This window comes from Pteropus medius, unplaced genomic scaffold, assembly GCF_902729225.1.
Source record: "Pteropus medius unplaced genomic scaffold, Ma_sr-lr_union100, whole genome shotgun sequence".
Lineage (NCBI taxonomy): Eukaryota > Metazoa > Chordata > Mammalia > Chiroptera > Pteropodidae > Pteropus > Pteropus medius.
Window position 1 is genome coordinate 57,750,242 of NW_024349800.1, and position 27,566 is coordinate 57,777,807.

General features: G+C 37.6%; 1 protein-coding gene across 2 annotated transcripts in view; it reads left to right on the forward strand.

The window, feature by feature from the left end:
- The window catches only part of NBAS (NBAS subunit of NRZ tethering complex), a 249,354-nt gene that overhangs the window by 7,199 nt on the left and 214,589 nt on the right, over positions 1-27,566 (forward strand). For both annotated transcript variants that reach the window (XM_039887818.1, XM_039887819.1), the window contains exons 6-9: positions 1,079-1,122; positions 7,613-7,746; positions 9,748-9,881; positions 11,319-11,417. In XM_039887818.1, the coding sequence (XP_039743752.1) occupies positions 1,079-1,122; positions 7,613-7,746; positions 9,748-9,881; positions 11,319-11,417 (411 nt within the window). The remainder of the gene's footprint in view (positions 1-1,078; positions 1,123-7,612; positions 7,747-9,747; positions 9,882-11,318; positions 11,418-27,566) is intronic.

Sequence of the window (27,566 nt, forward strand, 5' to 3'; positions counted from 1 at the left end):
GAATGGAAGTGTCCTTGAGCAAAGATGGTGGAATGGTCAGCACAGAAAAAGGGCAAGGTGGATTCCAAAAGTAAACCCTGGGACAAGTATCGGTCCCTGAATTTTTAAGACATTTGTTCTCCCAATGTCTCTTTTTCCCTCAGTGAAGACCACATACAATGCACGATTGGCTCTGGTAGTGACAGTAATTTGCACCCAGTATCCAGGAAATATTTATTGTTTGGGTTAAAATACAAAAGAGAATTCTAGTGTCTGGGGTCATTATTTGATATTAGGAAGTGGTTATAAATAAATGGTTTTTAAGGGAAAAAGAAGCTGAAACACAGTTTAGCTTTTAGAAGCGGCTCTGTCTTTCTTGCTGTTCCCCAACTTCATTTTTATAATGAGTGGCAGATGACTCTCATGTGCTCTAATATGGCATATTTAACTTGCTTGTATGTGGGGCTGCCCATGGATGAAAAAAAAAACCCCAAATGACTTGTCATGAATTGCTACTTTAATTTGCAATTTGGCAGTAATTATGGATTATAAGTGGCTATATGTGTTTCCTCTTTTCTAAATAATGGAGTGATAATTTCTTATGATTAAGGACCGTTATAAACATGGGAACTAATTAGAAACCATCTCAGAACACAACAGAAAGCATTAAAATAAGGGACAGGTTAATGACATGAGAATACAAGACATGTCACCTTAAATTTGTTTAAGTATCTTAAGTGATCAATCTGAAGAGCTTTAAAAAATATTTTTGCTTAGGTTCCATCTCAAATTTATTGACTCAAGACCTTTGGGGATGGGGCCAGGCATCTCTGTTGTATTAAAAGATCACGCTTAAACTCACTCATGCTTATATCACTTTATTCCCTGTTGTAGCTTTGTTTTTGATGAAAAAGAAATGTTGGAAGAAAATGTCGTCACTAATGAAAGGGTCTTATTTGAGGTACAAAACCATCTCTGTAAGAGAAGGGATGATTTAGTGTTGCTTAGAGAAGTTGTCTATAGTATACCTGGTGTTTTACAGCAGTACACAATATTGTAATTGTCAAACTGTTGTCTTAATTTTGTATGTATTTTGCAGGTCTGCAAAAGATGATTTTACATCTATTATTGGGAAATGTCAAGGTAAGAGGTTCCAAAATATATAAAAAATGAAAACTTCAAATCTGCAATAGTTTACAGTATTTCTTGAAAACCAGAATAGATATTAGATAAATATTTGTTAACCAGTATCATTATGACTTTTAAAATAATTTTAAAAATCTTAACTGATTTCTGTTATCGCCTTAAACATTTTGCTTTAAGATGTGCATTTTGGAGAAGTTTGAAATTGAACCTTTTTAAAAAATCTAAGCCAGTTTCATGAGAAAGTATTTGTAAGTGCCTGTAGTCTTTTATTTTGAATTCAGTGCAGAAATATTTAGCTATAAGTCAAGAGTTGGTCAGATACAGACTATTAAAAAACATCTGGGATTTGATCATTCTTTGATATAGTCAGCAAAAATATACTGAGTGTCTTTATATTTCTGAAATGTTTTCTTGGGTGCCAGGTGTGTGATTGTGAGCAAACAGGCCTCTTCCCTTACCTCATACAGGCACTCAACTACATAATTATAAACTATGACAAATCTGATGAAGAAAAAATATAGATACAGAGTAGAGTGAGAGTTTTTAACCAGGAGTGTGAGATGACATTGTTGAGGAAAAAATGACTTCTGGAAAGCAACCTTATGAATGAGTAGAAGGTTGGAGATGCGGAGACTGTTTTGATCTGCGTAGCAGTGTATGAAAAGGTGGCTGGAAGCTTATAAATGGAAGATAATTAAGAGGTCGCTATTAGGTAAATGCTTCTATTACCTGTTTTATTTACAGGGCTTACCTGCAATTCTTTCTGACCCAGTGGTGGTTTAACAGTGTAGTAGTTGTAGGAATCATGATCCTGGTCGTTGTGAAGGTGACAAACATTTGCAGTGTCCTGTGTGCCGGGCACTGTATTCAGTGCTTTATATGCATCTTCTCATTTAATTGGAAGATTATGATATATATTTTTTATCTTAGAGCAGCATAAGATAAAATAAATATTTGACAGCGAAATGGAGCATGGAGAAGGGAGGCAGTGATAGTTTTGAAATCTGCAAAGTGACGGAGATACAGACCATTCCCTGGACTCTCCATGGAGACACACGCTGGTCTTAAGCTCTTTGTCAAATGCATGTTTAGTGGCCTGGGGCCAGTTTCCTTCTACTTTTTTCATTCTTGGCCATCCTCATGTTTCGAGGAGATTAAAAATCAAATGTTTTAAAAATGTCTTGAGTTCCCTATGAACGGTAATATTAATTCTATTAGTATGTTGGAATCATTATTCTTAAACAATTCTGCATATACTGGTGGATAAGGTAGTGATAGTTCAAGTGGACTTATCTTTACACGTGGTGTATATTGTGACTTAGAAGCGAATGTAAAACTTCCTGCATATTTTGTGTACTCTGCTCTCCCCTTATCATGTCCCTCCTGCTCTGTTCCCTGGATAGCCAGCGGTACCTTTGTCTCTACCAATTCCAGGCATTTTCTCTGCTTTTGCCTCTCCCCCTTCCTTCTTTCTGTAACAAATATTTATTAAACTGGCACTGTCCTGGGCACTGTGTATGTACGCAGCGAGGAATGAGATACAAGCTACCTAGATGTCGGGTTTGTAGCTCCTCAGGAAAGAGAGCAATTTCATTGCAACTGTACCATGCGACACAATGGCGAAGCGTCACCTTTAACTTTTCCAGGTCTTGAGAATCTGTTTAAATGGCTCTTGCCTCCAGCTTCAGCCCTCACAGTCCCAGTTCAGGCTCTTAACATTTCTTGCTTGGCTTCTTGCAACATTCTCCTGACAAGTTTTGCTTCTGTATGCTCTTCGCCAGTCTACACTTTGCGTTATTTGCCAGACAGATCGTTCTTAAAAGAGAATTCTATCAGGTTACCCCTCAGATACGGTTCCCTTCCTTTCTACCTAGGTAACCTTGGACAAGTTACTTGACCTCTCTGAGCCTCAATAATCTGTAACATGGGTCTCATTTTATAGATTGGGCTGTGCAAAAGTTATGTGAGCTAATATATGTAAAGTCCTTAGCGTGATGTGTGACACTTTCTAAGTACTTAGGAGACATAAAGCAACTGCTACTAGTGGTATTATTCTGCCTATCGTCTTTCAATTGTTCGTCCACCATTGACTTTAAAATACAGTTTAGATTTTGTAATTCAAGACACAAGACCTTTCACAGTAAGGTCCCCTGCCATGTGTCCTCTGTCTTAGTATGGAATAGCCCGCGGTTTCCCATCCCCGTCTTGTTTTCAGGCCTTGGTACAGATACTTCCTTTTGCCTAGAAGCTCCCACGTCTTTATGTAATGAATTAGTCCTTCAGAATTTAGTCCGAGCACCAGCTACTTTGGGAACCTTTTCCTCCCTGCCCTCTTCACTGCCATTTGTACATCTTAATGTTTTCCCAGGACTTATTTGTATCTTTATTACACATTTGACCTAATCTACTTCCCTTTTTAAATTGTTGATTTGCTTGTCTGATTTGCAGTTAGACTGTACATTCTTTTGAAGGTAGAGCTGTTGTCTTACTCAACTTTCTTTTTTATTCTTAGTGCCTAGCATGGTGCCTGATACCTAGTAGGCACACAAGTTTTGGTCCTATTACGTGGGTATTGGCACTCGAGAGCTATTAAACGTGATTTTTATGAATGAATGTATGAGTAAAGTACATTTGCCTATTTCTTGTGTTAATTTTGGGAATTTGTATATATATATATACACACATACACACACAACATAATATTTTGTTTGTTATTCACATATAAACATATGGGTAATTGTCATGTTCTTTGTTTTTTATTCCTAATGTACACAAATGTGTGTACGTACCATGTATGGAACAGTAAAGATAAGAAGTCCTGTTTGCTTAGTATCCTTTTGCGAATAATCGAAGAGGAGTAGTGTTTGTGTTTCTAAAGCTCAGGGCTCTAGCATTTTCTGAATTTACTTTTCATAGTTTTCTCACCAATGTTTATTAAAGTAGACCAGACCTGGGTTAAATAATACATAAGGATCAAAAAGTTCCTGAAAGAACAATTTGAAGATATTCAGTTGCCTTTTTCCCAGTGCTGCCTGCTTGTTGGGTGAGGGCTCGGGGCGCCTTCTGTGGGCTTCTGAGAAAGATGCCGAGAATGCCCAGGTTCAGACACACAGGGGCCTTTGAGCTTTGCCATTAGACACCTGCTCTTAGTAAGTAATGAGAAATCTACAAGTTAACATGAAAGTGGTAAGCTTAACCCCTCTGTATTTCACACAGATTATAGTATTTGTTAGGTTTTAGTGTGTACAGTTAATGTGGCAGCATGGATGAGGTGATAATGCTTTGAGAACTAATGTTTTATTTTGTTGACTTCTGAATGTGTGAATTTATGACCTTAATGCTGCATTAATAGCTTCTTTCCATTTCATATAATGTGAGGTAATGATCATTTGCTTATTATCTGCTTCATCTTTATGGGAATAACTCTCATATGCCAAATGATATTTCATGTGTATGCCCGGAGAAATGCAGCCAGATTGTTGTTAATGCAATTTGAAACTGCATATTGCAGAGTCTGCAAACAGAAATAGGAGCTATTTGGTTCCACTTTGATATTTTTCAATTATTGTTTTATAAAATGAATGCCATTTGAGAATGTTTTCAGTGTGGATCGCAACTCGTTTTGGCTCTGTTTGCCAGCTCGTAAAGAGTAATTCAGTTTTCTCTATCCTGAAGAGTGACCTAAAACTAGAACACGGAATTAGACTTTTTTAAAGCTGTACTGTGTCAATCAAGAGATTTTCCTCATTTCTGATTTTGAGATACCATAAACCAGAGCTGCCTGATGCTGAGCCGCAGCTCGCCCGTTGTCAGCGTGCCCAGGTCCCGTCAGCCCTCCATTGGCCCCAGAGCCCTGTGACAGCCCGGCTCAGACTGGTTGCCTCCAGTTTCCAGCAAGCTTGTTCATTTACCATTAGGTGCCATACAAAACATGATTTTCTCTGTGTCTGGATGTGAGAAAGGTTGGGAAGCAAAGACTGTTTGAAGCACCAGGATTTTGAAGCAAGGTGGGAAGAGCCATCATTAGGCCTTTGTGCAGATGACCTTGGAGCACAGGTGCAGATCTCCGCCTCTGTGTTCATGGAGATATTGGCCTGTAGATTTTTTTTTAATGCTTTTCTGGTTTAGTACTGGAGTAATGCTGGTCTCAAAATCTGAGTTAGAAGTGTTCTTTTTTGTTTTAGCAGAAGTTTGTGTAGAATTTGAATTATTTGCTTCTTAAATGTTCAATAGAATTCACCCGTGAATTTTCTTTTTGAGTACATTTTGAATTCCTAATTAAAAATTTAAAATAGAAAGTGTTTTAAAATTTTATTTTCCTCTTGTTTCAGGTTTTTTTTGGTGGAATTTTCTTCTAAATTATAGGCTATATTGGCTTAAAGTTGTTTAAAATGTTCCCTTATTGTCCTTTCGCTGTCTGCCAGATCTGTACTCACGTTTCTTCTTTCGTTCTTGATATTGGTAGTTTGTGTTCTCTTTCTTTTCTCTCGAGCAGTCAGCTCAGAGTATTATTAATTTACTCTTCAATAAGAAAAATTTAGGTTTTGATTCCTTTTCTGTTTTCTTTGATTTTTGCTTTTATCTTTTTCTTTCCTTCTGCTTACTAGGTTTAATTCGCTTTTATTTTCTAGATGAAAAATAGACGTTTAGGTCATTGATTTTTAAACTTTTCTTATGTAAGTATTTAAGTCTCTTCTACTATAAGCATCTTTTTGTTGTTGATATCTAATTTAATTCTGTAGTGGTCAGAGAACATATATAACATGGTTTTAATCTTTTAAATTTATTGAGTCTTGATTATGGCCCAGTGTATGGTCTGTCTTCATGAACCAATTCTTTGAAAATAATTCGATTAAAAGAATTTAAAATAATTCGATTTTTGGGTATGGTGCAGTTATTGTGTACAGTGTTTTATAAATGTCAGTTCTATTGAGTTGGGTGTTAGAACTGTTCAGAATTTTATCTTTATTGATTTTTCTCTCTGATCTATCAATTACAAGGAGAGGTGGGTTGAAATTTCCAGTTATAATTGTGTATTTATTTTATCCGTTAGTTCTGTCAGTCTGTGTGTGTTTAGAAGCTCTAATTTTTAGGTATATGCATGTATTATTTTGTCTTCTTGTTGAAATGGGCTTCTTTGCCCTGATGAAATGTCCCTTTTTATATCTAGTAATACTCCTGTCCTGGAGTCTATTTTGTTTAATTTTAATGTGGTCACTAACTTTGTTAATGATTAGTATTCGCATGACATACCTTTTTTTCTCCTGTTGCATTTAATCTGTGTATTGATATTTAATGTAAATCTCTCATTGAAAGCATATAACTGAATCTTGCTTTTTTTTTCAGTCTGACAGTTTTTGTCATTTAATTGGAGAGTTTAGAACATTTATATTTAATGCAATTATTGGTCTGGCTAGGTTTAATTTTACCTTCTTGCTATTTGCTGTTGTTTATCTTGTCTGTTTCCTTTCAGCATTTGCTCTAGGGTTAACAATGTGCGTTTAAAAGTTATTACACAATATACCTCCATTCACTCCTATTCTTTTGTGTTACTGTCAGTTATTTTACATATGTTAAACCCCATGATATGTTGTTATTTTTTGTCAAGTAACTTTTTAAGAATTTGCAAAACAAGAACGAATATATTTACATTAACCTCTTTTCTGTTCTATCACTCTTTATTTCTTTGTGTGAAACTGACTTTCCATTTGATAGTGTTTGCTTCAACTTGAAAAACTTATTTAACATTTCTGGTAATGCAAGTCTGTTTGTTTGTCCGAAGCCATCTTTGATTTTGTCTTCATTTTTGTAAAATATTTTCTCTGGGTATAGAATTTTAGGTTGACCTCCCCCCCGTCCCCTTCAACTCCTTAAAGATGTCATTGCATTGTTTGTTTTTGATGGGAAATCAATCATTACTATGATTGTTTTTCTGTATATAATCTTATAATTGTGTGATTGACTCAGAACAGTTCTTGATTCACCTGCCTAATATATATCATATTTTGTGCATGTGTATTCTAATCCTGTCAACATAATCCTTTCTATTTCCGTGGCATCTATATTTGATATATGTAAAAGCTCTCAGTTGAAATTTTCATTTTTTGCTTTAGAGGAGATGAACTCATTAGATTGGAATTATTTTATGCCCATTCTCTATGCTTTTGATCTCTTAATTTCCTAAGTATTTTGAGGTATGTTATTCCTGAGCCGTTACCTCACTCGGGCATGCTCAGCATTCAGCAGACCACTGGCGTCAGTAGGCTTTGCTTCTCAAGGGAGTGGGCAGGGCTTGGCTTTGGTATATATTTCCCTACTCTTACTTGAAGTGATTTCTGGGGACTGTTCTTTTCTATTGAACTGAAGTGTTAGAGATTGTTAGGAGGTGATGTAATGTAGTTGAATTCTCACTTTAGTTGCAGTAACTATAGGTGTTAGTTATCTTTATAACATGTTGCTAAAAGCACTTCTTCTCTTTTCATTCTAGTTCCCAAAGACCCCAAACCTCAGTGGAGACGTGTAGCGTGGAGTTATGATTGTACCCTGCTGGCCTGTGCGGAAAGCACAGGAACTGTGAGGGTGTTTGATCTCATGGGAAGTGAACTCTTTGTTATTGCCCCGGTATGTATGTGCCTTCAACTGATAACATACTTGTTTGAGAGCCTTTTATGTCTACGTACTCGAGAGAATGAATGTGAAGAGAGGGAGATGATAAATACAAATCTGAACAATAAGTCGTGAACTTAAGAACCTAGTTGGATATCTGTACGTGAAGTAATTTATTCTTTGTATTTTGTAATGCAGTATCCAATTGTAATCCACCATTTTTAAAACATGGTAGTAAATGCTAAGCAGAGATGCTGAAAACTGTTATAAAGTTCCTGTGGGATAAAGAAAGTCAGTGGGCTGTCACAGCAGGAACAGCTTCGAGAAGAGTTCAAATTTGTTACCCTAAACAGAGACTGGAGAAAAAAACTAATGGTCATAATGACTTGTATTTGTATAGTGCTTTATACTTTATTAATGACTTTGATTTAGTGCATTTTTATTTAATATTCACAACAAGACTTTGAGTAGATTCAGTAGATATTATCCTCATTTTACAGTTTAGAAAACTGGAATTGAGAGTGAGTAAAATGACCTTTTCCATGGCAGTCAAGTTCATAAGTGTCTCTTTTGGGAATCCAGTGCTTTTTACTTTGTATCCTTTTCCCTCAAGTGGACAAGGTACAGGGCCAGGTAGAACAGTGGTTCTTACTGGGCTGCATCTTAGAATCACCTGCATCTTAGAATCACAGCTTTATAAAGAACAAAAACAAAAACAAAATAAATTAACTGGATTGCCCAGGTTCCACCCCCAGAAATTCTGCTTTAATTCATCTGTGTGGGCTTTGGGTATTGATGTTTTTTTCAGCTGATTAAAATTTTTCCCCCTGATTTCTTTAAATTAAAAATTATTGGGGTGACATTGATCAACAGAATCTAATAAGTGTCAAGTGTACAGTTCAACAGTATGTCGTATATATTTTGCATTGTGTGTCCACTACCCAAAGTTAGAGTTCTTTCTGTCACCACTTATTGATTAAAAACTTAATAAAGTTTTTCTGCTGATTCTAATGAGAAGCTAGGGATGAGAACCAATGATCTACAGAATGATTTTTATTCAGATATAACGAGTGGAAAAACTTGAAAAAGTATGTTGGGCTCTTATTACAGAAGTCCTGGGGAACCAAACTAAGATGTTTGTGTTACTGTTCGCTAGGTCAGCGCTGTGTGATAGAAATGCGACAACTATATACAGGATCACACACATAATTTTAAGTTTTTTAGTGGTTGCATTAAGAAGACTTGAAAGAAACAGGCGATATTTATTTAACATATTTTATTTCAATAAATCCTAAATATTTCAACATGTAATCAGTGTAAAAATTATTAATAAGATATTTTACTTTCTTTGGTACAGTTGTTTTTGAAATTTTGTGTCTCTCTTTTTATTTACAGTGTACCTCAGTTCGGGCTAGCCATGTATCAGGAGTTCAGTAGCCATATGCGACTACAGTATTTTACTGCATGGTTCTAGTAATGAGTAACCATTCGAGATGATAAACTTTATTATGTGTACTTCACAAGGTTCACATGCCTTCAGGTCCTTAGCAATATAACATGATACTTAGTTGACGGAAACAGTGTGGCTTGGAGTAACTGTTTTTAAGAATTCTTTCCTTTAAGTTGCTGATTGGAAATGGAAAAGTAACTGGAGACGTTTTTTTAGCATAGGTTACTGCTGGCAGCAGAAATCAACATTTGAAGGCTTATATCTGAATTCTGGCTGAATGATGGCATTACTTTTTTTTTTTTGCAATGGAAGTACAGTCTAGTCATAAATTCACTTATCTAGGTGAATTTCTCATCCTGAGAAGCTGCCGTGGTTCCAGCTTATGACGTGGAGAGCTGGTCTAGACTTCGGTTCTAGGCATGCTGATTTGCATGATTTTTCAGTATGCAGATCAGTTCTGGGGCTGTCTTAGTTAGAATGCGAGTTTTAAGGCCAAGGTCTCATATGTCTTTCAGTTATACGTATGTTAACATCTTTTAATAACTTAATTTCTCCCTCTTCTACAGGCATCTAATTTAGCTGGTGATTTGAGCTATGCCATTGCCGGGTTGATATTTTTAGAGTATAAAGCAAGTGCACAGTGGTCTGCAGAACTCTTAGTCATCAATTACCGAGGAGAACTTAGGAGTTACCTTGTAAGGTAATAACCTACTTTATTTAGGAAGACCTATTTGAAATAATGTTTGTTCCTCTGGTTTGGTGTCAGATTTTTTTTTTCACAGAATTTTATTATGAAAAATTGCCAATATAATAGGAGAGTTGAAAAAATTGTGAAATAAAAACTCTTATACCTTTACTTAAATTCTATTAGCGTTTTACTAAACTTGCTATGTCACATTTCTATCCATCCCTCTATCCAGCCGTTAATCAGTCTTATTTTTAAATGAATTTCAGAGTCAGGACCCAGCTACTTTAGCATGCATATCATTAATTAAAGTTCAATACTTGCTTATAGTTTTCTTTCTTTTGATATAAAATTCGCATACAATGGAATGCACAGATCTTAAGTGTACCAGCCAGTGAGTTCAAATGCATACAGTTGTATAAACCAAACTCCTCTGAAGATACAGAACCATGCCGTCATGCTAGAAAGTCCCTTCATGTCCCTTTCTGGCAAATCTCTGTTGCTCACCCCCAGAGCAACTACTGTTTATACTTTTCTATCATAGATTAGTTTTGCCGACTGTAGTAACTCACATTAACGGACTCCTGTGTACTCTTTTGTCTGCGTCTTTTTTCATTCAGCATATTTTGAGATTCATCCATGTTTTGATGTGTACCAGTAGGTTATCCCATTTTATTGCTGATTAGTATTTCCTTGTATGACTGTCTCACATGTCTTAGTGTGGGTTTCTAGAACAAAATACCGTGAACTGTGGCTTATCAGGAACAGAAATTTGTTTCTCACAATTCTGGTGGCTGAAAGTCTGAGTTCAGGGCGCCAGGTTGGTGGGTTCCGGGGAGAACCCTCTTCTGCCTCGCAGACTCCTCCTTGTTTCCCCACATGGTGGAGAGAGCGAGCTCTCTGGCCTTATAAGGGCACTGAGCCCATTTGTGAGGGCTCTGTCTTTATGACTGCATCACCTCCCAAAGACCCCGCCTCCAGACACCATCACATTAGCATTAGGGTTGTAACGGATGAGTTTTGGGGAGGATACAAACATTCAATCCATGGGTGGGTGGGTGGGCACAAACATTCAGTCCATAACATTCGTGATTTATCATTCATCTATCGATGGACTTCTGAGTTTCTGGTTTGAGGATCTTGTGAATAAAACTCTAGGATCATTCTTGTATAAGTCTTTAGGGATATACATTTCCATTTCTGTCAGGTCAATATCTTTGAGTGGAATGCTGAGTTATAGGGTATAGTTTATTTTTATAAGTAACTGCTAGACCTTTTTCTAAAGTTTGCATATCATTCATATTCTCACTATAAAGTCTCAGAGTTCTGGTGGTTTTACATCCTCACAGTATTTGGTATTTGTCTTTTAAGTTAAAGAAATGTTAGTGGGTATTTAGTGATCTTATTGTCGTTTAAAGGTATTTATTATTTATTTTTTTACCTTAAATTTAGTGTTGGAACAAATCAGAGCTATCGAGAGAGTCACTGCTTCAACTTTGGTAGCCATTATGCTCATGGGATCAACACAGCTGTCTACCATCCTGGCTACAGGTGAGCTGCCACTCGTTCTCATATTTGGAGGAGTACGGGGTGGAAATGTTGGCACGATTTTATAGAGAAGAGGTTGTCCATTCTGATTCTTATTTTGGCTTCATTCCCTCCTCTTGTGCGTAGTTATCTTAAATATCTCTGATCCTGTCATAGTCATCTTCTGAACATTCCTGCTCATCTGTGCAGCTGCCTGGGCTCTGAGCCAGGTGGGGCACCGAGTATGTTCACTGAGGAATTTCTTTTTACTCTCCAAATCTTATTCTTCTCATCTGTGAAATGGGTATAATACCTAACTCTTATCATTGCTCAGAGAACTCATACTGTGTATAAAGTGCTCGTGCACAGAAGACATTGCTGATTCCCTCTTTCCTTTCTTGTAAGTAGGGCGGCATTGATTGTTCCACAGTTGCTTCGTAGATACGGTCTAGTCTTCATGTATGCCACTGCCCTCTCTATTTACCATGTCACCTGAGGGTTACTTGAAACTTTGGGCATTTTCTACATCCCGTGATTTCTTCCCTTTAATTTTGTTATTCAAGAATAAAGTTTATACATCTTTTATATGTTGACCAAGCTTTTTGGTTCTCTAAATGGGAAGAATATTGAATTGTGAGCCAGACAAACCTAGCTTGAGTTCTGAGTTTTGAGACCTACTCTATGTCTATTTGCAAGTCCTTAAGCTTTCTGATTCTCAGTGTACTTAAGATTTTTTGATTGACAATATATGCAGGTTTTGTATGCTGTTCAACGATAGGTCTGTCCTTGTTTTTTTGTTCAGAATTTTATTTTTATGAAATTTTTATACTACAAAAGAACAGTCCCCCCTGACTCACACCCACATCCATACCACCCCCCACACTGAATACCCCTTAGTTTTCTTTCCTCATCTCATTCCCTCGGTCTTCCTAAAGATAACCGCTGTCCTGAATTTTGTAATTTCTTGCTTTCTTTATATTTTTACTACTTCGTATTTAGTTTTACCGTTTGACTTTATATGAATGGAATTACACAGAAGACATACCAGTCTAACTTTGAGACTTGCTTTTTGATGTAATTTCTCTAGTTCATTTTTAATTTCCAGTAGTATATTTATTTTATGAGTTTATGCAGCATATTTATTCATTCTCCTGTAGATGAGAATTTGGTTCATTTCTTCGTTTTTTGGTTATGAAAATAGTACTGTGGCAAAATGTATTGTGCATTCCTCTGCTATGTATGTGCAAGAGTTTCTGCAGGGTATGTAACTAGGAATGAAATTGTTGAATTGTTGGTTAAGTACCTCTTAAACTTAACTAGGAAATGCAGATATTTTCCAGAATAGTTCTAGTTCTAGAAGTTTACAGATTCATCAGCAGTGTATGAAAGGTTCTGTTGTCTCGCATTCTTATTAGCACTCTTGATGACCTCAGATTTCTAAATATTTGCTGATCTGGTATAAAGAATATCTCATTGTGGTTTTAATTTGCATTTCCTTGATTACTGTTAAGGGGCCCATCAACCGATGAGCTTGAGCAGCTTTTCATGTTATTGGCCATTCATGATGTACTTTTTATGAAATGCTGTTTAATATAATAAATGCTTTTTCATATAATTTCTTTTTATTGGATATTTGGTCTTGACATTCTTTATATTATTTGGGTATTAAATTCTGGTTTGATTATACGTATGATAAGTATCTTCTCAATATGTGACTTGTCCTTTTTTTCTTATAATTTACCTTTTAAAAAGGTTACGTCTGCATGTAGTTCTAAGAGTTAAATAGTTTGAAAAACGGACCCTCCACCAATTTTGCTTTTCAGAGATAGCCACTTTTAGCTATTTTAGTTGATTCTTCGGCTGTTTTCATACATATAAGTTAAATTATTATGTTGTTACTTCTTTATTTCCCTTTTATGGAAGATGTGTGTTTAGTTTTCTTACCCAGTCTAACACACACATGTGTGTGTGCGCGCACACACACACACACACACAGCCTTTTCTCATTCTCTGATTTTGTGGGGCGACTATTACTGTGGTTATGTGGGTGCTGTTCACAAGCAAGACAAGAAGCCTCTGTAGCATTGTATGATGGCCTTTCCATCCTTAGTCACTCATTCATTTATTCAGTAAACATTCATTCATTTCCTGTTCTTTGCCACACACGGTTCAAGGTGCTTGTGATATACCTCATGGAACTTATTTGTAGAGGGAGTGACAGCAAACGGTGAGCAGAAAGTACGTGAAGAACTGAAGTGCTGTGGAGAAGAAATGATGAGGGGCTATGGACAGAGAGTGGATCAGGATGGGAGAGTAGGGAACAGTGGTAATATTAAAAAGGGTAGGTAGCCAGGTTACCCTCGCTGAGAAAGTGACATTTGTGCGAAGACCTGCAGGAAGCGAGGCTATTAGTTATTTGGATACCTGGGAGAAGGGTGTTCTCTGCAGAGGTAGTAGCCAAAGCAAGATGGGTTGGTCGAATGCTGGGCATTTCTAGAAAGAGCATAGAGGCCAGTTTGACTGAAGTAGAATGAGAGGTAGGATAATACGCCGATGTCAGAGAGAGCAATGTGAGTGCCGAATCAGGTAGGGGCTTCGTGGGCTGTAGGAAGACCTGCCTGAGAGCTTCTCACCTGTATGTATTTATTCTTATAGTTATTAATTCTTTTTTATTCGATTTGCCAAATTTTTAAATACAATTATTATAGATTTAACCCTAACCTCACTTCCCCCCGCCTCCCCCACTGGTGAATATCTCCTTTTAGTTCATCATGCACAGCAGGTATTCTGTAAGTTTCATCTCCTCGAAGAAATCCTCGGAACTGCTCCAGGTTGAATCGCACCTGCACATAGCTATTTCCCTGGAATTTCACTCCGTCATCCTGAGGATCGCTTTTCATCTTTCGTTGCATCGCCTATTTCCTGGATCCCATGCTTTTTTCTTTCTTGCTTTAACTGTTTTGGTAAACTTCTCTAACTTCTTGAGGAAGTGTACAGGCCTTGCATGTTTGAACATGGCTCTTTTCTATCTTCATGCTTAATCGATAATTTGGCTGAGCAGAATTGTAGGTTGGAAATAATTTTCCCTTAGAATTTTGAAGGTGTTGCTCCATTGCCTTCTAGCTTCTTGTGTTGCTCTTGAGAATTCTAACACCAGTCTAGGATAAAAACCCATTTTTCTTTTTCTCTTTTTTTTGTCCTCCTCTTCTCTGGGAGCTAAGAGTTTATATTTTTAACTTTAGTGTTATGAAATATGACCACGTTATGTCTTGGAGTAGGTTTTTTTTTTTTTTTTTTTTAATATATGCACAGTATTGGCCCTTCCTTCAGTTTGGATACTTTTGGGAAAATTTATTGAATCATTCTTTTGATTATTTCTTCCCCTCTGTTTTTTCTTTTCCCTCTGGGATGTCTGTTATGTAGATGAGTCTCCTGGATAACCTTTAATTCTCTTTTTTTCCCTTTGCTTTTGTTGAAGAAGGGAAGTAAGATTAATTTTTTAGTATAAATGTGTATAACGAAGAAAGTTTGAAGCACTTTTGAGCTCTCTTATAAATATAATGAATTAATGATACATATGGTCCCATTTAGAAAAAAATTGTATTCTGGTTAATTTTTTCTGATGTATTTTTTTATTCTGTGCCTCATCTTTTTTAAAAGTAGTCATTGTGTTTTTGTTTCAATTGTTATAAATCTCATTTCTAGAAGTTCTCTGTAGTTATTTTAAGAATCTCTCTTAAGAAGGGAGAAAAGGGAGTTGAAAGGAGTGGTCTGTGAGCCACTAGTTGTTCTGAGGATTAAATACATAGTAGGTATTTAGGTATTTAAGAAAAAAACAGTGGTGAATAAATAAAATACTATTGCTTTTTTCCTTTGGATTCATGCTACAAATTACAGACATTCTTAAATCAAAATATTTCCATTATAAAATAGATCATTACAAGAATGAGAAAATTATGTTGTTTTTGTTTTATTCTTGACACTTGTATGAAGTATAGGTTTTTAATGTTCACCATTACATTTTAGTTATATATATATTTTTTGCGTAGCTCACATTGTCTTGAATTTAAATTTTGCCACTAGAAAGGGGGATAGAATGTGTTTTGCTTTGACATGCTCAGCTCTACATTGTGAGTTTTACCAAACTTAGTGCATACATTGCACCTCTGACACTCTGCTTACTAGTTTGATTTTGTTGAGGGTGACATATTTATATTCACATCTTTGATTCCATGTTTTATTGTGTTTAAGCAAGGTTTTACTCTGTTCTTTTAAGGCCTCTTTTGGTTTATTCAACTTGATTTTTTAAGGCATAGGTCTTAATACCTTTCTCAGCACATGCGTGCACACACACGCATATTTAAAACATTTAATTTATTGTCCCTTAAAAAGTATATAGGTTTTGTTGGAGAAATTGTATTAGGAAGATTGATGAGGTAGAAAGTCTATTCTACCTTTGGTTGGCCTGCTTCCCATTACTCTCGTTTACTGTGGCTCGCTTTGTGCACCACACCGTGTTGGGTGTTGTGGAGGATGTAAACGAGGAGGACCGTTCTGACCTCGAGGTCTCAAATTCTTAAGTGGGAAATAATATATACACATATTATAGACATGCATCTGTATATCTCTAATGTACTTTTCCAATGTCTAATACACTTTTCTCTGTTTAAATGTGTGTGTGTGTGTAAACTGGGATGCAAGCTAGAGAGAAGGGAGGACCTTAAAAGGGTACAGGTGTATTGATGTGGGGATATAAGTAAGGAAGCTATTCCTTCCCCGAAGGATCAGGAGAGTTTGGCAGGTGGCACTGGCACTAGCTTTGGAGAATGGTTATGATCTGAGCATCATGGACGTTCCAGACAAAGCGAGTGTGAACAGTGAAATGACAAGAAGAAGGCAGCTACAGTGGATTTTTGGGAAATTGCAGGTGGTGTAGCTTGGCTGATGCTGGAGGGCGTGTGTGAGAGGTGAGGACAGGTGATGATCAGATGGGAGGTAGGATGCTGGGAAGATGGCTGAAGGTCATAATTGGGAGCATTCAATGGCAGCTTGTTCTTTAGGGAACTCAGATGTTTGAGATGAGGAGATGTGATCAGGTATGCTTTGAGGAATGTCGACTCAGTTGGGAGCTACTAGAGGCTGACGACTCATGGATGATAATGTTCTAGTTCAGGCCACAGGCAGCCTGGGCCTGTTCTTTTTCTTTCACAGAATTGCTATTGTGTTTGCACATTTTGGACACTGCTTATGTACTTACATATATATATATATATATATATATATATATCTCAAATATATATGTACTTACATATATATATGTATCAAATTTTTTTTCTGTTTTGATGAGTAAATCCTGTATCTCCCATTAGAATGTCAGATACTTGAAGACAAAGAATGTGTAGCATCCGTCTTTGTAGAAGTCACATCATCTAGTATAAGAACTCTTATTCCCTCTCCCTCTGGGCTGCTTGGATAAATAATCCTAATTCTCCAAGTGGAGGAGAAAATTGTTTCTTTCTTTTGATTTTTCTCTTTCTTTTTTCTTCTTTTATTTCTTGTTCATCCCCTGCTTTTCTGTTTTATTTTTCTTGTCTCTTTTAAAGAGGTGTATTTTACATCTTAGTCCTTTGCTGTTTTTATTTGTTTCGTTTATTTCATACTGACTACTCCATTGGCTTGATTTATTACAAACCTCAATATTCGATTTTTTTTTTCCGGTAGTATTTCCGGAGGGTAAGTGGGGTTTACTTGGGACCATAGGCTTGAAATTATCATATACTAGTTATTACATGATAATGATTTGTCATAAATCAGATTACATTTATTATTCTTAAGACTTTCACTTTTTGGCCCAGGATCTTAAGACTTTCACTTTTTGGCCCAGGATAAGCAAACTGAAGGTGTTTTGGGGGGCATGGTCTCTAAATAAAAATTCTGGAGTTCTGTTATCAAGCCACGGAAGGGGGCCTTCTCCTTGCTTCTGCGTCATGTACAGTGCTTGGTGGCAGTCAGCTGGAGACGGATGACTGAGCTAAGGTTTCTGAATGGGAATTGTTATAAAGCAAGGAGTATGTGCAAGTACCCCGTTGTGCATGACAAACACATTGCCAGGTTGTTTATATTTTCTATGTGTGTGTGTTTTTTAAATGAAAGATGCTGAAATATTCATCACATTTTTATTTATTTTTGGTTACTCTAGTAATATGAGCCTGGTATTTGTCATCCACAAGGATTTTATAAATGTGAAATAAATCAGCCAGAGTGGAGCTGGGATAAATTGGTAATATACAAACCCAAGGTTTTATGAAATTCATTGTTTTGCCTGATGCCGTGAGCACTGTTGAGGAAGAGAAATTGAGGTGGTAAAATGGGTAATATAAAACAAAAATTAATTGAGAAGCTTTGGGATAAGCTCTGTGGATTTTCCTTTTTTTTCCGTATCTTAACTCACAGCCTAATGAATATATTTTAGCCTTCCCAGACTCTTATATTCCAGTCATGACCCCCCTCTGACAGCCACTCCTTACTACTCTCCTGCCTTCTCTTTTTGGTTCTTAGTGTTCCCTTTGTTCTGTTAATTTTGGCTTATATTATGCCCTGGTTTCAGCTTAAGGAATCTCTTACCTTCTCTGCATTCTTGGAGAGGCAGTACTAGACTTTTGGTCCAGGTAGGCACGGTGCTTGCGGGTGGAGATTCAGATGCAGTGCCTGCTCTCCAGGAGTGTGTGGTCTGTTTGGGGGATCCTATATTCATGAGGGCACTCGGTGTGGGCTAAGTTCAAACTCAAGACTTATTTGTGTACATATTTGTAAATGACATTGCTTTCAACAGTATATAGATTTTTTAAAGGTTTTATTCCAAATTTCCCTGTAAATTTCAACAAAAAAATCTGACTTATTCAACTTTGAATCTCCAGCAGTTCCTTGATAACTACACAGTGATAATTACTGGCATTTGAAAGTAATTTCTTTTAGACCCTAATTTACATCTCAATAAAGACAGGATAGAAAACAGGCCTTCTTTCTTGGGCCCTTTTTAAAAGCCACCCATGCTCAGACTCCTTGGTGACTCTTTGATACTGATTTTAAGTGTTTAATTCAGTGATTTTTAATATGTGTATGAAGCTGTACAACCATTGTAACAATCGGTTTTAGAATATTTCCATTACCTCTAAAGATCTCTCATGCCTGTGAGTCTTATGGAATGTAAATCGTCTCATAAAACTAATGAGTGAATGAGAAAGAAGACTCTTTAAACAGGCTTTCACGTGAACACTTTTATTATATTAAGAAAGATACTCAGGTTTATGGTCATGTTTTGTATAGTTTGTGCGGAAGAACCGGGATTGATTAATATACATTGTGCAGAGGGAGAAGCCAAACATTTGGATGATTAAAAGATTTTTTCCCTCTTAATCAACCATTTTTTAGGCCAAATACAGATTCCACAGAAAGAGCTTTGGACAACTTTTACAGGGAATAATAACTGATGGTTTCACATTGCCTTCGAATAGACCACAGTCAGATTGCAAACTCCTCTGGCTGAAGAGTAGGCAGGTAACTGTCTTCTCCCAAGAACGCACTGATGGGGACTGCTGCTGTGCTGGGAGGGAGGGCTCGGAAGGTGGACTGGGACAGTCTTTAGGAAGCGGTTCGGTTTAGGGGAGGCTGAGATGTGCCTTTAAGTAATGGCACGGGGAAGCAGTAAAGGGCTGTGCTTCATGTGTACCGAGTTGGTCATCTCATGTGCCTTTCTGATTTCCCCTAAACCAGACCTGAAGCATTTTAAATGCACAAGTCCTCTACACTCATGGGATAAAGGGATAAAGGGAGTGTTTCAGATAAATAGGTGGCACTTAGTGGGGTGATCAAAAATGTTTGGTATGTGAATGAGCTCTCAGGTGACATAATGCTAATTCTACTGGCCCAAAATGGAAAGAAAACAGTCTTGGGTATAGATTGGGAAGGGGTGCAGTAGAGCATGCAGGGGGGCCACCGTCTCTTCTTCATCTTCATACATCACTTCTGTCGAGGGAAGTACAGGTTGGTCCCATAAATGTTTACTTACATTTGATCTTTTGGAGAAGATAGTGCTGAGAGCTCCCTACCTCAAAAAGTGAACCCAAGGACATGGGCAAAATTTTTTTTCCTCCTGTGAAACGTAAGTTCTATCTAAACCTGTGAGACGCTTTTTGAAGCCAGTCAGTAGACTTCCACAACCATTACATTGCCATAAAACTGCCCTTTCTTTCTCTTTGGTTCCTAAGGTCAGACGTATTCTGGGAGAATCAGGGCACTGATGTGTGGGAAGATACACTGTATTGACAGCCGGTGGAGCAGATAGGTATAAATTACATTGTAAATTTTTCACAAACCCTAACTACATCAGATTAATGAATTTATGAAAAATTGTTTCTAGAAAGGCAATGCAGTCATGGTCATTGCTGATTGTCTGCCATAGCGGTGAGAGAGTGCATTTGGCCTGTGGTAACGTGGGACCATTGGCCTTTGAGAGATTAATGTGCAGCCTAGTACCTGAGAAGTATGAATGTCAGTAATCGAGTTGGCCTTATATTAAGGAGTTTTTCATTTTGTCTCTCAATTTCTCATTCCTCCAGAATGAGAAAATTCTTCTTTCTATAAGTTCGAGTTGGTTTTTTGAAGAAAAATGAAGAGGTACTGTTGTCTGTAGAGAAAGCTAGCTTGTCTTGGTGGAGCTGGAAACCCCTAGAATTGAATTAAGGGACTTCTGAGCTTCACAAACTAATTATTTTTCTTTTTTTGATTTCATGGACATTTTTTCTGGAGAAGCAGGGAAGTGAGTCTTGGCTATATCCTGTGACCGGTTTTCATCCAGAATATGCTAACAGATAGATAGACGTATATCCTGTGACCGGTTTTCATCCAGAATATGCTAACAGACAGACGTACGTGCCTCAGAAATATCTTGGTCCTTAGTAGCCTTCAGCTAGCGGTCTTTTAAGTAGAAGATAATATTGTGTTATTTGACCTTCTTTGGCCTAGCATTGAAAAATATTAAATTATTTGGAAACCAGCTTTGACTCATCTATCACTTTTACATTTGGAGATTCTTTGATAGGTGAGGTGAATTCTCATTATGTTTCAGTTACATTTAAATGGGCCTTTGAAGATCTTCATAAATTTTTTAATCTGTTCAGCTGGTAAATCACTCAGTTAACCAATCAATCTCTCTACCCTCCCTACCCCTTCTCATCCCCTTTTAGAGTATTTTGGTTGTAGTTTAACTTTATATAACTTTATATGCCAGTGAATTTCATTGATCTTAAGCAGGATATTTTGTTTATACTTCCCCATCCCTCTGCAAAGATTCGTGGAAATGCAATTTTAGGGGGTAACTTGGGCCAGATTCAATTTCTTCTTATACTTGGAATGATGCTAGCTGTTGCGGATCCCACTTGGGAGTAGAGAGCTGAAAGAAGACCATCGAGTTATCTTTAACTTATTTTATAGGAATGAAGGAATGATGCTTAATTATGTTTTACAGACAAATAGAAAATTAAAGGAATATATTTTTGATATAATAGAATGTGTACTGGGTTAGGGGACAGGAGACCAGAATTCTGTTTTTGATTGTGCTATTCTGTTACTAGCTATGAAGCCTCAAGACAAGTCATTTTTTCTGGATCACGTTTTGCTAGCACTGCACTGGGCACAGACAGTAGATGGTGTTTTAGTAGGCTGCTCAGGTACTAAGGATGCCTAGTATAGACTACTGGCATTTATCGGAGGAAATCGTAGTGGGGAGTTTGTAGCAGGCATTATAGAAAGACCCACTGTCAGGGATACCTGAATAAGTAAGGTTCAATAGAGAGGGGGTTCAAAGAGAAGACCTTTTTCCTGGGAGAGCAAGTTTGAGTAAGACTCTAAAAATTATACCTCTGGTATTGGTGTAGGTGAGAATTTGGTTTCAGAACCTGGGCAGGATACAAGGTAGACATGATACGTAGATGGACCAGATAGGTGGATGCTGAACAAATTGTGCTTTTGCAGTGGGGTTGCTTAAATCAATCCTAAGGATTGGGAAGGGATTAAGTCTTTAGATGATGACCATTGTCCTCAGCTATGGATTGAGGAAAGGAAACGGGCAAGGACATGTAAGAAATCTAAACTAATTTATTCGTTAGTATTGACATTCTGTTTGCTAGGCTAATGGTTCTTAACAAGGTGTGGACAACAGACTCAGCGACTGAGAATTAAAAAACCTGCATAACTAGGCTCTACTCTCAAAGGCTTGATTAGGTGGTTGTGGGATGGGATCCTAGCATCTGTTTTGATAAAAGGCTCTATAGAGGTCTGATCCCCTCAGTCCACCCCTTGAGAATCCAGCGCTAAGGCTCTGGGAAATTAAATAAAATGAAGGGAGATATCTTTGCCTTTGAAGTTGCCTTTGGGGTTGAGGGACTCAGTGAAAGGGGTGAAGGTGTAAAGAAGTACAAATTAGTAGTTGATAGATGGTCTTGGGGAGCACGGCATAGGGAATGCAGTCAGGAGTAATGGCTCGGTGTAGAGCCAGAGGGGTGGTAGAGTAATTGGGATAGGAATGAATTTCATGTTCGATGTTGCCAGCCTTCCACTGGTTATGGCTGCCTACAATACTGGGTTGAGAAGTGCTGTGGAGCCAGGTCTGAGCCCATCAGGAGCCGACTGGTGTATGACACAGGCATAGAAGTAGCAGAGCTGGGGATTTTTCTTCTCTTGTCTGGCCACATGAGGGGTGGGTTGGGGTGTGTGTCTGTGTGTCTGAGTGTGTGTGTGTGTCTGTCGTGTGTGTCTGTCGTGTGTCTGTGTGTAAACTTAATTTTTTCCCCCTGTGTTCATTGCTAGGAATACAGTTGATTTATGTATGTTGATCTTATATCCTACAGCCTTGCTGAACCTGATTAGTAATTCTGGTAGATGCTTAGCGGCATCCTTTGGCCGTTTTTCCTCTTAACCTACTCTGTATATTCTTCATAGGCAATTTAACCAAAGTCATTTAACCACTTAAATGCATATGTGATATCTCCCAAATCTGTATCCCGTAAGTCACTCTTGGGCCACAGAGCTGTTTATCCACCTGCCTACAGGACACTTTTCCTTGGATAGCTAGATCGCAAGTCCCTCATACTCACAGTATTCTAACTGTGTGAATCATATTTTATCTCCAAAGCTACATTTTTTCCTGTATTCCAGAATCTTGATATATAGCATTTCTACTTGGCCGAAACCTGAGATTTACGTTAGTTAACTCCCTGAACTCATTCTTTTAAACCTATAAAGACTTGTTGGTTATCATTCTCTAATATATCTCAAACCCATCTCCTTCTCTCCATTTTTGCTGTCATCCTTACAGTTCAGACAGCCATTACTTCTTATCTAATTTATTGTCATGTGTGTTCGTTGCTTCCTATCCGATCCTCCTCTAATTTGTTTTCTGTTGTGTTTCCAGCAGGGAATACAGGTCTTAAAATACTAGTCTGAAGCTTAAAAATGTAATGTCCTTTAGCTATTGGGATAGAGCTATAACTCCTTAGTTTAGTATTTAAGGCCTTTTATAGTTTGGTCTTTTAAATTTCCTAGCCTCCCGTCATACCTCTTCATGCTTCTTTGCTCTAGACCAGTGATCAGCACACTTTTCTGTAAAGGGCAAGATGGTATTTGTTGTAACTGCTCAACTGCTCCATGATAGAGTGAAAGCAGCCAGAGACAATATGTAAATGAATGAGTACGACTATGTTCCAGTAAAGCTTTATTTACAAAAATAGGTGGTGGGAGATTAGGTCCAGGGGCTCTAGTTTGCTGACTCCTACCAAGGATAACTCTAGACATATGTAAATTCTTGCATTTCTCAAAACGTCTTTGTTCTTTAAAGCCTTTGTGCTTCTTACTTGTTTTTTTCCTCTGCCTGGCATGTCCTTTTTTTTTTTCCCCCCCTTCATCTATCTGTCTGCTCTATAAATGTTTGGTTGGGCTGACCCTTTAGAATCCATCTCTGTGTTGGTAAGAAAGAATACATTCATTTTATTCAACAGAGTAATCTACTGGGCTGTGGCCTCCCTAAGGGCAGGCTTCCTGTCTTAGCACTGTATTATCGGTGTTCACTACAGTGCTTTGCATTGAAATGGTTGTCAGTAAATTTTGGTTCAGTTGTTAATGTTTACTTGGCTTTGTCAAAACATATGAAAAAGGGAAAAATACTGATGCACTGAGATACAGACTCCACGAGGGCGGGACCTTTATGTGTGTTATTTATAGCTTGATTTTCAGCACTTAGAACAGGTGCTCAGTAAATATTTGTTAAGTAAGCGAATGACTTTGGCAGACTTAAAATTTAAGAGCTCAGGTTGAACAATTGTGTGAATAGAAGGCCTGAAACAGGTTTTTCTAAACCTTTTGTAGGTGAAATCACAGTCTCATTAACCGACAAGGCTGTACATACCTTCAGGGAAGGGAAAATTTGGTTTCTTTATACAGTATTTCCTACACTGCTAGCACAGAACCTTGCAAAGTTTAGACACTCCCTAAATTATACTGAGTGGACTTACCTTTGCAATTAAGATTATAATTGAGGAAATTAACTTTATAGAGTTTTTACTGATTACCAAATACTTACTGAATCCCAGTCTTCATGATTCTGTAAGATGTTATTATAACTGCTCTTCTGTAGATGGAAAAAATGAAGCTCTGAGAGATTAAGAAACATGACGATTAAGTGGTAAACTCTGATTCCCATGCTCAGTAAGGCTTTCTGTTCCAGGGGTTGGCAGATGATGGCCTGTGGGCCAAATATGGCCTGTTTGTATGGCATGTGAGCCAAGAATGGATTTGACATTAAAAAACAATTTTGAAAAAAAATCAAATAATATTTTATGACCCATGAAAATTATATGAAATTCAAATTTCAGTCCATAAGTGAAATTTTATTAGAACATAGCCACACTTTAAAAAAATATATTGTCTGCTTTTCTGCACGATGACAGAAATGAGTTATGAAAGAGACCATAAGGTGCACAGAGCTTAAGATATTTATTACCTGTCCCTTTATGGAGAATGTTTGCTGACCTCTATTCTGTGCCATCTGACCATCCGAGTATGGGTCCAGTTCTCGGAAGGTATCAAGTAAAGAGTATTGAACTTTATGGATTTTCTTATACCTCTTGATTCTAAATTCTAAGTTATATTTTAAGGAATTTATAACCAGTTACCACTCAATTTTAGATGCATTAAATACCTAATTATCAAATTGCCAGGAAAAAGAAATTTTATTACTGAACTAATATTAGGCTCCAATATTATTTTCTCCAGCCAAGAAAAATGCTCATGTTTTCATTAACAACTAGCCAGTCAATACAATCAGTTATCCTTAAGCATGTGTTGACTAAATAGTGTGATGCTTCATAATTTGAATAATAGTGAACCGTGTCCTCCAGCGCTCGCTCATAGATTCTAGCAGAATGTAAAGCTGTGCTTCTCAAAATGAAGTCCCTGTACCAGCAGCTTCAGACTCACTGGGAGAGATTGTTAGAAACGCAAATTCCTGGCCCCCGCCCTAGACCTACTGCATCCGTCAGACCTGGAGGAGCGGCCCAGTGTGCTGCGTTTTTATAAGCCCTCCAAGAAATTCTGACGCAGACTGTGTTTGACATCCATCGATGTGAAGAGTCACAATTATGTATATTTTCTTCTTATAAGCTTTTTATCTAATAAATAAAAATAAACAATTTAAATATTGAACTAGTAAGATTTTTGTAGTAATGAATATTAAAGATGCACTAAAATGAATTAAAATTGGGAACATTTCAGTTATCCCAAGAGAGGAACGGCTTCTAGCTGTGACGTAACAGGTTTTGAGCCGTACTTTACCAGGCATGACCTTAAGCACTTTTTAGTTCTGAGATATGTAGTTTTCTTCTTTCAATCTTTTTTTTTTTTTAACCTCCTTGCTGGTCGTATGCCACAAGCACACTGCTCATTGGACTGAGTCTATCAAAGTCTCTCTCCCTCTATTATTTCAAACTTTTCCCCTGGCTTTAAGGATTTCTAAGCCACTGGATGGCAGATTCTCCCAACACTTATTAGGTGGAAGAACCTTCTTAATAAACCCTTTGTAATTCGTCTTGGACGTAATTTGTCGTGTCACGTTTAGCTCTCCCAGTTCATCAGTATGATGAATGTGTGATGCTTAGGGGCACGCTTTGTGTCCCCACTTTCTTTCCCTCAGATGGCATTGCCCACCCCCTTATTTCTGCTCCCTGTCCTGCTCCATGTTCCTCCTTTTGTTTTTTTTTTGCTCCATCGGTCTCAGTTTGTATTTGTTGTCTGATACCTATGTTCCTGCTTTGAGTTTTAGTCTCTTAAAATGTCAGAGCTGGAAGAGAGTTTCATCCATCATGTGACTTAGCTCCTTCCTTTCTCAGGTGGGAGAACTGGAGTCTGGGGAGGTTAAGCCAAGGACAAGGACTGTGTCTTATCTATGTTCGTGCCCCTGTGGTGCGCAGTTAGATGCTTCTTGAGTGAACCAACTCTGGTAAAGGCCGTGAAGGATGCAGACACAGTCTCTGTGCCCAAGTGGCTCCAAGTTTAGTAATCGAGGCATGATTTAAATAACTTATTGTAGAGGCAGCAGAAGGGAATGAGTGCCTGGCAAGGGAGCAAGATAAACTAGTTTGAACTGTTAAGGACCCCTTCGAACTTTCTTTCCTACTCGCCCTGCTTGCTGTTTATAGGCTAGAAACGCTCCCTGCGTTTCCCGCCATTCTCTGAACACCCCATTTATAAATTGATTATCAAGTTTCCTTGGCTTAGAATGTTCTTTACCTGATCCCTTCTTCTGTCTGGGAAATCATTCACAGGATAAACTTTTCTCTGGTATTTCGCAGAGGAGTCTTCCTTGGCCTCTTCCTCCATGCAGGTCATCTGGCCTTTAGGCTGGTTTTGCACCTAACCGAACCCAAAGGTCCTTGAAGCCTGTGCAGTCGTGGTCTGTGCGGGCTTATTCTTTCCCCTGGGACGTGCTCGTCTTCATTCCCGTGTGTGAATGTACGTCCAAGGCCATCTGAGGAGAGGAACGTAGGACAGAATGTGTGCCCCTAACCATCACACCGTGGTGGACACTGATGAGCTGGGAGAGCTGAACATGACACTAGAAATGGATTCCAAGAAGAATTATAAACGGTTTATTAAGACGGGTCTTCAGTTGCTCAGCATGTTCCTCATTGCTTAGCACACAGTTTGCATTTAGTAAATATTGATGGGATGTAGGGAATTTCTTAAGATGACATAGTTACTTTGTTGGCAAAGGTACCTGATACCTTCGATTTCTAGACCTATGGTTTTCCTATTTTCCACAAAATTTTGAAGTAAAAGATTATTGGGAAAGTTAATGCCCGCCCCCCGTCGTTTTTGTTAAGGAGAAAGAAATAAAGCTTTAACTCTCATACATCATAGTGTAGAGAATTTAATTTCTACTATAGAAATTCTGCTTTGCTTTATATCTTTATCGAATAATTTTAAAACAATTATTTGCTTCAAAATGTGATTCTTAAAGTAAGCTCTTAAGAGCCAGATTCTCTGCACGGTTAAGGAGGTACTGGTTAACGCTGCGTACAGATATTCTGGGTGGAAGAGCTCACTGCAATGGAAAATAACAGTAATGACATAAATTATTTTCTATAGTATTGTCTGTTTCTGGACTTAATTTCTGCAAAAATTTAATATTCCTTTTAGTAGTAAATCACAGAATGCTTAAGATATAACTAACCATTAAAGTATAAACAGTGTCAAAATGTCACAAAGCAGATTATGTACATAATTTGGGATACTGTATCTCGATGTTCCTCTAAGTTAAAAAAAGAGAGAAAAGTACAGGACTAATGTGATGAGCATCTAAGTAGCTACTTCCCAGACTTGGCAAATATTAAGATTGCCTTTTTTACGTTAGATGTGTGTATGTATATGTACGCACAAACATATCAATAAAAGAGACGATTATACAAACAAAATTTCCTCCTTCCATTCCTTTGTCCCACTTTTCCCCTTTCTAGAAACAATTGCTCTCATGATTTTGGTGTGCGACCTTCCAAGATATATTTATATATTTGTTCTTTACATTGCATAAGTTTCCCTGAACAATTTATCGAAGTTATTTACTCA